General features: G+C 44.7%; 1 protein-coding gene across 1 annotated transcript in view; it reads right to left on the reverse strand.

Moving 5' to 3' along the window:
• The window catches only part of POLR3E (RNA polymerase III subunit E), a 300,274-nt gene that overhangs the window by 176,472 nt on the left and 111,071 nt on the right, over window positions 1-12,731 (reverse strand). The window contains exon 10 of the mRNA XM_086940764.1: window positions 10,977-11,059. Coding sequence (XP_086796890.1) covers window positions 10,977-11,059 — 83 coding nt within the window. The remainder of the gene's footprint in view (window positions 1-10,976; window positions 11,060-12,731) is intronic.

Here is a 12,731-nt window from a genome sequence, read left to right on the forward strand (position 1 = left end):
CAGGAAATGGCTGCAGCTCTGGTGGGCTTCTTCAATCCTAAAATTATGAAGCCTAAAATTAATGGGGATAAAAATCTGTGGTTCAATAAAGGATGTAGGGTATCAAAAAGTACCCTCCTATCCACTCTTGGGGGGGGGAGAACAGTCACGCATTAGGGAAGCTATGGCTGCTTTTAAAAAAATCACCCTAAATGCAAAAGAATGGGAAGAGGAAAGATGAGAATCTTCTAACCCCTTCGCTGCGGGGCTAATTTCCCCACAGCGCGGGGGGGAGGGGGGCCGCGCACGGCGCCGGTGTGCTCATGACGAGCCCAGGCTCGTCATGCAGCACGGTGCTCGTGTGCTGGTGACGAGCCTGGGCTCGTCATGACCACGCCCGCGCAATGGAACGCTCAGCACAGCGGGGAAATTAGCCCCGCGTGTGAGCGTTCCACGGCTCATGACGAGCCTAGGCTCGTCACCAACACACGAGCACCGTGCTGCATGACGAGCCTAGGCTCGTCATCAGCACAGAAGGGGTTAAACTTGCACTGAGGTAAAAGACGCGAAGACCTTCTGGAACCTGGTTCACACCGGGAAGCCAGAGGGAAAGACTAATTTGGATCCATCAATTTGTGAAGAAGCTTGGCGCATACACTTTAGAACTTTATTCCAACTCTACAGTCGAAGCGAGCGAGCTCCCAAAATGCCTTTTAAATCTTGACCCTTCATGGGATATTCCACCTTGGATGAGGTCCAACTGGCCCTTCTTAAGTTGCAAGGAAATAAAGCGCCTGGCCTGGATAGGATCCCAGGAGACTTTGATAGGGAGGAACAAAACATTTGGGCCCCATATTTGCAAGCACTATTTAATGCCATCTTGGGGGGTTCACCTGCTCCCGCCACATGGCTGGGGGCAGAGATTATCCCCATTTATAAAAAGGGATCACCTATGGAACCAGCGAATTACAGGCCAATAAGCCTTATAGATGTATCCCAAAAAATCTATGCAAGGGTTCTACTAAATCGCCTACAAGAATGGATGAGTGAACAAGACATTATTACTCCTTTACAAGCAGGATTCAGGGCAAAAACCTCCACTATTGACCAGCTGTTCAGGCGCCAGTTATTACACTGGAAGCATGTTACACTAGGTTGTGGTAGTCTATATATAACCTTCGTGGACCTGAAGTCGGCATTCGATATGGTGGAACGTAACCAGCTCTGGAGTATTCTCTTGGGCTTGGGCGTTCCACCATATCTGTGCCACCAGTTTAGGCTTCTCCACGAGGGATCCTTTGCAAGAGTAAGGTATGGCAAGCATGGGCAACTGATCGCACCCTTCCCTGTAGAAAAGGGGGTTAGGCAAGGTTGCGTCTTAGCGCCGACCCTTTTCTCCCTTTTCTTAAATGGGTTGATTGACGATCTGTTAGCCATAAAGGACATAGACTGCCCGAAGTAGGGGACGCGAAGCTGCCAGCCCTTATGTTTGCGGATGACACGCTGCTGCTCTCAAAGTCATCTATGGGCATGCAGCGTGTCCTAAACACGTTTAGTCAATTCTACAGAAAAAGGAACCTCGTGATTAACATCAATAAAACCAAGTATATGCTTTTTAATGCGAACACCAGAAATTGTCCCCATCCATTAATGGAGGATTGACCCCTGGAAAGGGTGTCTGTGTTCGATTATCTGGGTCTCACATTAAATGATAAGATGGGCTGTGGTCCACAGATGGATACAGCCAATTTGAGTCTCACTCAGGCTATGGGGGGCATTCTCAGAGTGCAAAATAACTGTGCCGTAAAAACGAGAGCCCCTCCTCTGGAAATCTACAAGGTCCAGGCAAGGGCCGCATCATTATACGGGGCAGAACTATTGGGACACAGGTCCTGTAATTCCCTAACTCTAACGGACAATAATTTCATCCGACAAATTTTGACCCTCCCAAAATCAACACCCTTAGTTCCACTCAGGATGGACCTTAATAGTCTCCCTATATCCGATGTGGCAGCAATTAGACCGCTGTTATTCTGGCGGAGGTTGTGGAGCACTCCTCAGCTGGGGTGCGATAGGGAGGAATTGAAAGGGGTAATGAAATTGTTGGGGGCTGGCAGCATTCCATGGTTATCCTTTATTAAGAACTCTTTTTGTGCGATAGGCATGGAAAACCTTTGGTCCAACCAGGAAGATGCATGCTTAACGACATCAAAATCCTCATTGAAAGCTGCGGTTAGGGAGTACAGAATAACAGAAGCCCTAAGGTCATCCACAACATCAAGTCTCACATCTGAATTCCTTGACTTCAAGTGCCACTACGAATTGGAAAAGGTACTAGATTCTATTCAGCCACTATTAGCTAAAAAACTTTTCCTCCAATTCAGACATGGTAATCTACCTTTTTTCTCTTTTACCAATAAGTGGGCTGGAGTACCAAAACGATTTTGCCCCAGATGCTTTGAAAAGGAGGAAACAGTCGTGCACGTAGTCCTTTTCTGCGGGGCTTACAATCTGCCAAGGCGGAAATGGTTAAAACAACTGTGCAGGAACTTAGGAATCAGGAATCACTTAGACTTCCAAAGGATCCTAAGAACGGATTCTAATCCCTTATACGTGGTTGCATTAACAAAGTTCCTATTTGCCATGTGGCTGATTCGTAGAAATGTACTATAATGGTGAATGTCTTCAGCTGAGATGGTGCTGCTACCCTTTAGGACTATAGTGTTCCAACCCCTAAATGATTCTATGACTAGAGAAAGTATAGTATTTTCCATTCCTACTGCCATGTGTGATCTGGTGATTAAATCTTTTTTGCACTTAGGATTTTAGAATTGTAAATATATCAAATTTTTAAGAAAAAAGTTGTAATATTTATGTATTTTAACTTTTTAATGATGTCTGTTATCTTGTATGGATTTTGCCCGAATTGCTTCTGACTGACGCATACCCTTCCTAAAATAACCAAAGTAATTGACTGTACTTTTATGGTATGAAAAAAACGCAATAAAGTAAAAAAAAGAATATATATATTGCTTGTTGGAGAAGTTTCTGTGGATATATATATACACATAATATATATATATATACACACACACAATATATATATATATATATATATATATATATATATATATATATATATATATATATATATATATATATATATATATATATATATATATATATATATATATGCGCTTCAATGTAGACAGATAAAAGTAGTAAGAGGGAAGGCATGTTTACACCAACAGTGAAAATATGAAACAAATGCCCTAAAATCGAACCATTTATTTAAAGACAGCAAATGGATAAGAAGCCTCTGGCGCATCAGACCATCAAATGTTTCATCTCCATGTTTCAAAAAACATGTGACCATCTAGTAAGCGGACCAGAAAGTTGTTTGTATTAAAATAGCCACATTGCCATTAATACAGTAGAATTGGATGGTAAGTAGGTGAAGTTGCTTGGCAACTATAAGCTGTGGTTTTGTCCTGCCAGCTGCCCACACCTTCACCAACTTTGTGGGCACAAAGAGGCCCCTGAGGCAGGTGTACCTTCTCTACCAGTTGTAGCGTCCAGACCACAGAGAAGGGAGATCGAAAGTAGAACCAACTACTACCTATGAAATAGGTTTTCCCAAAAGAGTCATGGCGGTGGATGTTGTTTTTTAAATATTTAGGAACCAAGTTGTTTAAGCACCTGTTGGTGATGAAGCCCAGTTTGGAAAGGAAACCTTTTAATACATTCGAAGCCAATGAAGGAAAGTTTTAGCGGAGGTGGCATGGGGCCTTAAGGATACACATGAAGAAATGCACTGCAGCATTCTGTACCTTCTCCAGCTAACATATATGAGAGGCTGGAAGACCTGCATATAACTCATCATAATAATCGGGGTATCAGTTGACGATAGTGCCTGGAACAATACCTCTCTACTCCGGTGATAACTGGAAACGGATAGGCCTCGGTTTGTGGATACACCAGAAACAGTTGCTGGAGGTAGGTTTGGCTGCACCCATGATGGATGTTTTTTTCTGCAGAAGCTCTGGCCTCTCCAAGGGCAAATCAGTGTTTAAACAGGGTTACTGGCAACACATGATTCTAGTGAGGAAACAGGAAGGATGTTGCACTGCTGTGCAGCAATAGTGGTGAGCAAGGGACAGGGGAAACATGCTACAGAGGGAGGAAGATGAGAATGACATTAGCAGAGGTGTGCAGTGATAGCAGCTGAAAATGCTGCCGTCATAGTTAAAGCCACGCAAAGACGGTACCAGACAAGCACAAAGAAGCAGGCTAGTTAGACAAGCAACTGTACACCATAGACGCAGCAAAGCGACCATTCAAGTTTGTAATCTCTTACAACGGACAGCTCGTGGCAAGGTGCAAAGCTCCTCTTCCCACTGAGCCAGAAGTGCCACACTTATCATCGTCATAAAAACAGATGGGAGGTCTTGCCCGGGTATCAGAGATGAAACAGGGCCACTATGTTAGGTTGAGTGCTGTTTGTGCACTAATTAAGAACAGGGATATGCTGGTCTACAGTTGATAGGGGATCTCTACGATGACTGAGTACTAACTCCATACCAAACACTGCAGGAGCGATACGACCTCCCGAGGGGGGACTATCTACTACATGCGGCAGTGATGAGCGCCGTACAGGCGCACTGGGGGGGGGGGGGGGGGGGGGGGGGGGGGAAGGACTGATCGAACCCTCAACTACGCTAGCGTGCCAGTACACCATGATGGCGGCAGGCACATTTAAGGCGGTCACGTGCCTCTATTCCAGAATGCATAGGGAAACCCTGCAACCACTCACGTCCTTAAAGAACAAATGGGAGGTAGACCTGCAAATGGAAATCCCAGATACGACATGGTCCCAATTGGTGCGAAGGGCTGGCAAGTGCACTAGGAATGCGCGCTTCCAACTAATACACCTCTATATCATCCATAGGGCTTACCTTTCCCCGAACAAAATAGCTGCATACTTTGGAGCGGCAGACGCAGCGTGCCCCAGATGTAATCGGACAGGAGCGGACCTGGTGCACATGCTGAGGGGCTGCCCTCACTTGCAAGACTACTGGAGGGAGATAGGGATTACTCTGAACGAGGTAGCGGATAGAGACCAGCAGTACGACACCACGGTCACCATTTTGCATTGGTTCCCACATACACGCAAGAACAAATTAGCAAGCAAATTCATCGACATGGGCCTGATTATAGCAAAGAGGGAGCTGACCAAAGGGTGGAAATCGAAGTCGGGACCGACACACCGGAAGTGGCTGAACGAATTTTTGAAGTGGGCGACAGCGGAGAGCACGATCAGATACCAGCTGGCCCGCCGTGGATCAGACGAGAGAGCGCAGGAGGCAGCAATGGCTTGGGAGATGTTAGGGCAGGCATTGAGGGATAGCACGGTGGAAGAAGATGGGGAGGAGGAAGAGTTAGTGGATCCAGCGGCCCCAGCAGAGACCGTGAGGTTACCAGCTTCGGCACCAGACACACAAGCTCAGTAAACAATACACTGCACCCAAGTCCCACAGCGAAGACACACATCTCAACACCGGGCAGAGTCGATGACACTGGGGGGGGGGGGGGGGGGGGGGAGGTGAGGGGGGGGAGGGAAGACACCCCGGGTTTCGGTGGGGTACCAGCAACATGCTTGATAAGGAACGATGGGATACGGGGAGAAAAGTTAGAAAAGCAGAGGGCAGACGGCTCCGTATGGGGATCACAGCAAGCAGTCCAACCACAGTGAACATCATGTTAACGAATGTCGCCGCCCGACCTCCGGGATGTGGGCTAAATGGCTGTTTGCAAAACATCCGGGAAGAGCTAAGTGGGTACTGAATCTGCCTAAGGAGATCCTACGGTGATTATTGTGTAATGTATCTGATTCTGCAATAAAAATTGTTTAAAAAATTTATTTTTTTAAAAAACAAGAACAGGGATATACTGGACACATCAGACAAACCTATGGGTTCAGAAATGCGGTAAAACCAGGAACTTAGATTGAGACCGGAGCACTATCTCATATACTGCCATATACTTCTACCAAAAGGTGATGGTTTGCTCTGTGTATCAAAGATAAGGAATAAGGCACCCAATTTATTTAATCTCTACAGTTGTTGGCATGAAGTCAGACATTCTTTTGCTGGTACACATTAGAGCAATGCAGAACCCGTTAATGCGCATTGAAGCAAGGAAAAGATCAAGACTGAAGCAGTTCATTGGCGCCATACCATAGTGATCAGTGAAGACTGGGCTTCTACACAGGGTTACTAATAAATAGGCCTAAGCTGAACGGAGACTAAGTAGCGACTCTACCACAGTTGTGACAACAGTACCTATCACGTCTAACTGAGAAGAATGAACCAGCCTTCAATGTCTGCATCTGTTGCCACTCAACCCATCTGAAAGGAGAACGCTTGGAGGTAGTAGTTGGAAAACCTATGCCACCAAACCTACTGACATGGCAGAAATCACTCTGAAGACACTGATGAGGAAACCTACATCAATCAAGTCAGAAATAGGCTCAGTCAAAGACAGTACTGTAGAAACTGTAGTAGTGGTGAAATGTATTAGATTGAAGACAGCAAGCCATTTGGACCTTACGAGCAGAGACCCTGAATGAAATGCATAATACACAGAAGCAGCTAGTTGGCCTCAACAGAAGGGGCAAATTACTATTTACAGGAGTGCCGCCATTTTTTGTCCAGAATGCTCCTGGACACGCAGCTGCACTTATCTTTCCAACCTTAGAGTTCCAACGGGCACGTAGGATAAGACAAGACTCTTCCAGATTGATAATAGCATGATTTGTTCTGCACCAACAGGCATGTCAAGTCTCAACCCTAGTGAGAAAAAACAATTGCCCTTTTATATATTAAAAAAAAATAATCAAAAAAAAAAAATCACAAAATCTTTATTGGGCAGGGTTTCTCACAAGAGGGTAGATTGGAGTGCAGGTAATTTAGGCACTTTGTCCACAACTCCAGAAGAGATATCTTGGGCATGGTCAGTCCCTAGAACCAGTCACAATGCAAATCAAAATTGATGGTAGAAACAAAGAATTTTATCAACCTTAAGTTCTTGAGAAGTTTTCGGGAATTCTCCAGGACCCAAAAATGGACACATCACATTGAGATAATCCACTTCGAGCCAGGCTATGAAGAGTAGTGTGACCATAGCACGGTTCTAGAGAATGAGGAAAACAGAACAGAACGGATGGAATCTTTCATGTTATTCTACGTTGATAAAAAGAGACATAACCCTAGTAGCAGTGACGACACAAATCAACACCTCTGAAGACTTAAGTGGTATTGCATGGTTTCCCTCTACATAACTTTTATGGAGCACATTTTGCTCTTTTGCCTGTTGCCGGCGACAAAGTCAAAACCTTTAGCACGAATACCAGATTTGAATGGCTGAATCACTATAATACTTTAGTCAGTTAAGCTAGTGACGTTTTATAGTGAGATCGAAAGAGACTCAATACTGCTTTTCCTTCAAGCACAGCAAATGCCATTTCAGCACTGTAGGGATAATTGGTAATGGCTGCATTCATTTAAATATGTATCCAAGACACACATGGTGAGACAGCATCTCCGGCTGACTGTAGGGCTGGGGTAGAATCAGTTACATTGTACTGTTTGGCCCCACTGAATTATAGGTTAAATCAGTTCCTCTGGAGATGCAGTTGGTGACATACTCCGCTGGTGTCACAGAAAGACGTGAAGGGCAGTCTCGGTCAGTAATTGTTGGGTTTTCAATCAAAGAAATAGTCTGGGGTAGGCATGGATGTATGTATGTATATAAGTAAGTATGTGGTATTTCTATATTGTGTACCTAGCTAAAAAGGCAGTTGAAAGCTGTAGAGGGTCAAGGATGTGCAAAAATGTAAGGAGTGATAGGTGGGGTAGCTAGATTGCTTACTGTTGGACATATGCAGCTGGTCCAAACCCGGGGTACATAAATGGAAAAGGTGTACTTCTGTATTTTTTCTTTTTTACACCTTTAAGTCTACTGGATTTTGGAGTAGGTTAATTTACTATTGCAACTCCAGTCTGTGCAACAGTACGGTAGGTGTTGGACTTTAAATCTAACCCCATTTCACCTAATGCGCCCCCTAAAGCAAGTAGTTAGAACGACTTGCGTGCTGATCGAATGTGTACTAGACGCGTCCGTTCTATTGCCGGTGCTGCTGTGAAGGCACAGCGGGATCCCGGCTTTGTTCTTATGGATGTTTACCGTTCCAGCCATATAGTATACAAAAAATAAGATGGGCGGAATGCTTGAATTAATCTCAGCCACTGGCATTTACTTAGGCCAAATCCCAGGCTATTGTTATTTTTCATACCATGCCATCTTACTTGTGACACTGCTCCAGTGCGAACAGTCCAGCCTGAACTGTCAAGCCAGGTCCTTAATGACCGAAAAACAAGCAATCTAGGACCGGTTTCACCCTAGTTCGGGCTCATCAGCAAGGTATAACTTGGTTCCAGTGTACACTGGACCCATGTCTGGGCATACCTGTAGGAAAGTGCCCCATTTTGACATGGTCATCCCAACTTAGTGCCTGGTACCGGATGCAATTTTGACAGAAGTGTACTGTGTTCCTGCTAACCAGGTCCCCAGGGCCAGATCTCTTTCCCTAAACTGTACAATTATTCCCCCAACTGGCTATACCTTTAGCACCCCTGTAAGTCCCTAGTAAATGCTACCCAAGTACCCAGGGCATAGGTGCTAAAGAGGGCCCCTGAGGGCTGCAGCATGTATTGTGCTACCCTAAGGAACCCCTCACCTACTTCATGCAGACTGCCATTGCAGGCTGTGTTTCTTAGTGCGAAGAACAGTGAAAACATGACATGGCACACATCACTCTGTGCCATGCCTGCAGACACTGCATGCATAATTGGTAAGCCACCCCTACAGCGGCCTTACAGCCCTAAGGCAGGGTGCACTATACCACATATGTGGGCATATCTGCATGAGCAAATATGACCCTGTGATGTCTAAGTCAATTCTTAGATATCACAAGTGAACAGGGAAGCCATTTTAAGTACATGTGCTGGAAACAGGTAAAAAAAATAAAAGTTCTCCATCTACATGATGGCTTCACTGAAATCTATGGTGTTCGGCATCGAACACCATGTATTATTAAACCCACGCTGATTCCAATGGTGGATATTTTTATTCATGCACCCAGAGGACGCCTTATAGGTACTCCCTGAAAACCTACCAGCCTCGAGTGTGCTGGCTGACTGGTGTCAACAGCCGTCATCACAGACAGGTTTCTCACCTCACTGCAGGGGAGAGCCTACACCCTATGAGGGCAGAAACATTTCCTGTTCTGGCTGGAGGGGTTAGCCATCCTTCTTGAAGGAGGTGACAAGTAATCAACAAATCAAGACAAGAGGCTTCAAAGGCCTCTGCCACCTTTAATATGTGACCACGAATTCCCCAGACAGGGGCAATGCCAACACCTTGCCTTGGGCCTATTAAGCACCATGGTAGGCAGGAAATTAGATATGTAGGGAGGTGTAGTGCAATACAAGGCTAGTCAAGCCCCTAAGGTGAGCTGTCTGATGAGCCCCACTTAAGGAAATGTTTGCCATCTTGCTGATGGCAGAATTAGGAACTCTGGGACAGGGTTACGCCCACTTCCCACAAGAAGGGGTCATATAGGTGGTATAGTGACCCCAAAGGTAAGTAGCCCATTGGCTACCACCATTCACTCCCTTTAATGCCTCTAAATCTAGTATTTAGGGGAGCCCCTAGAACCAGGAAAGCCGATTCTGACGACCTAAGAAGAAGGATACCGAAGAGCAACAACTGAGAAGCAACAACTGACTTGGCGCCAACCCTGCTGGCCTGACTACTGTCCCAGCAACTGCACCAAAGTAGACTCGCCTGCAGCTGCTCTGCCTCCAAAAGCCTGGACAGAGTGCCAGCCCTTTAACACCTTGGCTGCTAGGGGGTTTTCCCCTCCTGTGCTGATGTTTGAATACTATGGTTTCATGACATGGTCAACTCGTCAAACGCACAGCGCAGGTAACACCCATGACGAGTTGACCTTGTCATGAGCATGGAAGGGGTTAAGGAGCAACCAGCATCTGCTGTGGAGAACAGAGCTACTCCCCTACAACCCGCAGGCACCCAAGCAGAACCGGGAGGACTCTGGACCTCAAAAACCCGAAATCACCACTGCATCAGTGCCCCCTACCCAGAGTCAAAGTGGGCCAACGAGGTATTGAGACCCTCCTGAGGCGAACCCCACCTTGACTTGCCATGACTGGACTCCCAGTCGCCGCCTGCAGCCTCTTTGCGCAGGCCTCCTCTCAACCGCGAGTGTCTCCCACAGCATGGACCCGATGCCTGAAAGCACTACTGCACCCAAGCCCCAAAGCAGAGGAGAAGCATACTAACGGTTTCCCTACGTGCTTGAGCTTCAGTGATAAGATTAATTAAACAGTTCGATGCTACGTGTACTTTTTAACAGAAAAATAAGCCAAGTACTGAAGTCATGTGAACAAATGCTTGCCATCTACATAACATCAATACAAGTTTCACACTTTAAAGGACATTCTCCAACAAGCTTTAAATTAGCACCCTGATAAGACTTTGGCTGCCTAAACAGGAAGGAAAGAGCAGGTTAAGGCTAACATCATTCTTGTTAGTAAGTTCTAGTTTAAGACTTCCACTTGCATGCAAACCTTTCAAGCTATATTGCCAGTTTTTCTTTTCAGCAGGCTACTTTAGGAATTTAGAAGGAAAAAAATACAGTGTAGTTGTCCTACCTCTAACTTGCATTGTTGCAGCGTCCCCTATTGTAAAGTGTATTTATCTGCTCCTTCACTACTGCAAGTTTATACCAGTGCCAGGATTTTATGCGGAAAAATCAATTCATTGAATAACAAATGTGCTATACATAGTTAACTGGAAGGAAAGAGAAATTGAGTGCGGACATCAACCAGTTATGTAATAAAAAAAACAACACTTACCTAGGAGATTTTATTAATTCAGTATTCTCCATTCCAGTAGCTTGACATTGCAGATATTGGCGTTCATGTTCTGAGCGGCTGTCCTGACAAAAGAGAGAAATAGTTTTGTTAAATGCATTAGTCAGGTCAAGAGTCTTAAAGGAAGCTACACTACACCCCTTTTCCTTCAGTTTGACAAAATGATCTTTTTGTTAAATCGTTTAACTCAACAAATCCATTGTCAGACTATCCAGAGACATGTGTGAACTGGAGGTCATAATGTTTGGTGGTTCTGTGCAGAGAGAAGAAAGGCCAAGCTTCTTATAACTCCATCACATGTCTAGTTCAGTTACTTCACCTGATGGTTCTGAGGCATAAATGTTTCAGTAGTGTTGGTTCTTTTTCACAAGGTAAAACCTGCAGAATTACTGGTGAAATTGAAAACAATATGGGCATTGCAGCCGTGGGGAAAGGCTACATCAACTCTGCTTTCACAAGAACGTGAGAGTGATGCCGCTAGCGAACTGCAGAGAAGCACATGGAGCTGGTAAAATAATTAGAATCTGTTAGGCTCTGTATAGAAGTTGTTTCAAAGCTATGTGGCTGCAGCGGGTCAGTATTTCTACAGGTTTCCAGAGAAACTGGACTTGAGGGTCTATGTGATATGGGGCAGTCTAACAAATTATGATAAGACAAGGAGGGGAGAAACCTAGCATTAAGAGTCAGAGAAATAGGATACACATTTGTCTCAATTTATGCTCCCAAATATTTTCCAAGAAGAATGCTAGAGCAAGACAAATACTGACATTATGACAGAAGCTCAAGGTGAGCTTATTATAGGGATGACCTGAACCTGGTCATGGACAATTCCAGGGACTGGTCAGAACCATGAGTGAACCAAAGAGCTTCTATCAGAAAACTGGCAAAAAAACACTGCAGTAGGTGGTGTTAAATTATATCTGGCAAACACAACATCCAATAGAAATAGACAAACCTATTATTCAGCAGCTTGCAAAGTATAAGCATGCCTACACCATTCCTTGGTGTCATCCTCACCTGCGCAAAAAGCACAAATCACAACATATTGGCATTAATGCAAGGAGAAAACAAGGGGAGGAACTGGGAGGTGGATAAATCAAAGCCTAATGTGCTTTAAGCTCAAATTACGAGAACTAGAAAACGGCCTTTCGCTTTTTTGGAGGACAACGATAAGGGTGACGTGTTAAGCCAAGGTGCATTGCTACAGGTGACCTAAAAGCAGTAGTGAGGGAAAATCATGTCAATCCCTGCAACATTGAACAGAGAAAGGCTAGAGAAGAGAGTCTTTTGAAAGCCAAATGAAAGAATCAGAAACCATACAAAAAAGAAACCATGCCAATAAAATATGGAAGAACCTGCAAAGGCCCAGGCCCAAGTGAAAACTAATTGAAACAAATAAAGCAGAAAACGCCTGGATAAATATCAAGAAGAAATACTGCTACAGTAGCAATAAAACAGGCAGACAACTGGTGAGCAAACTGCGAGTGAAAACAGCAAAGGAGAGAGTGAAGAAAATTCAAAACGTGAATGGTTTGTGGTGTGTAGATGAAGGATATCAAAACGTTTGGTGAATTTTGGGAAAAGCTCTAGAGGGAAGAATAAGCCCCAGATCACAAAATAATAGACTATCTACAATACATATGCAATAGTGGGCAGTGGAACAGAAAAGAAGAATTAGATGGACCTATAAGAATAGAAGTAGTCATTTAGAGTATAGCTAAACAAAAAGTGGGTATG

The sequence above is a fragment of the Lissotriton vulgaris genome, chromosome 10 (genome assembly GCF_964263255.1).
Source record: "Lissotriton vulgaris chromosome 10, aLisVul1.2, whole genome shotgun sequence".
In the NCBI taxonomy this organism is placed as follows: Eukaryota; Metazoa; Chordata; class Amphibia; order Caudata; family Salamandridae; genus Lissotriton; species Lissotriton vulgaris.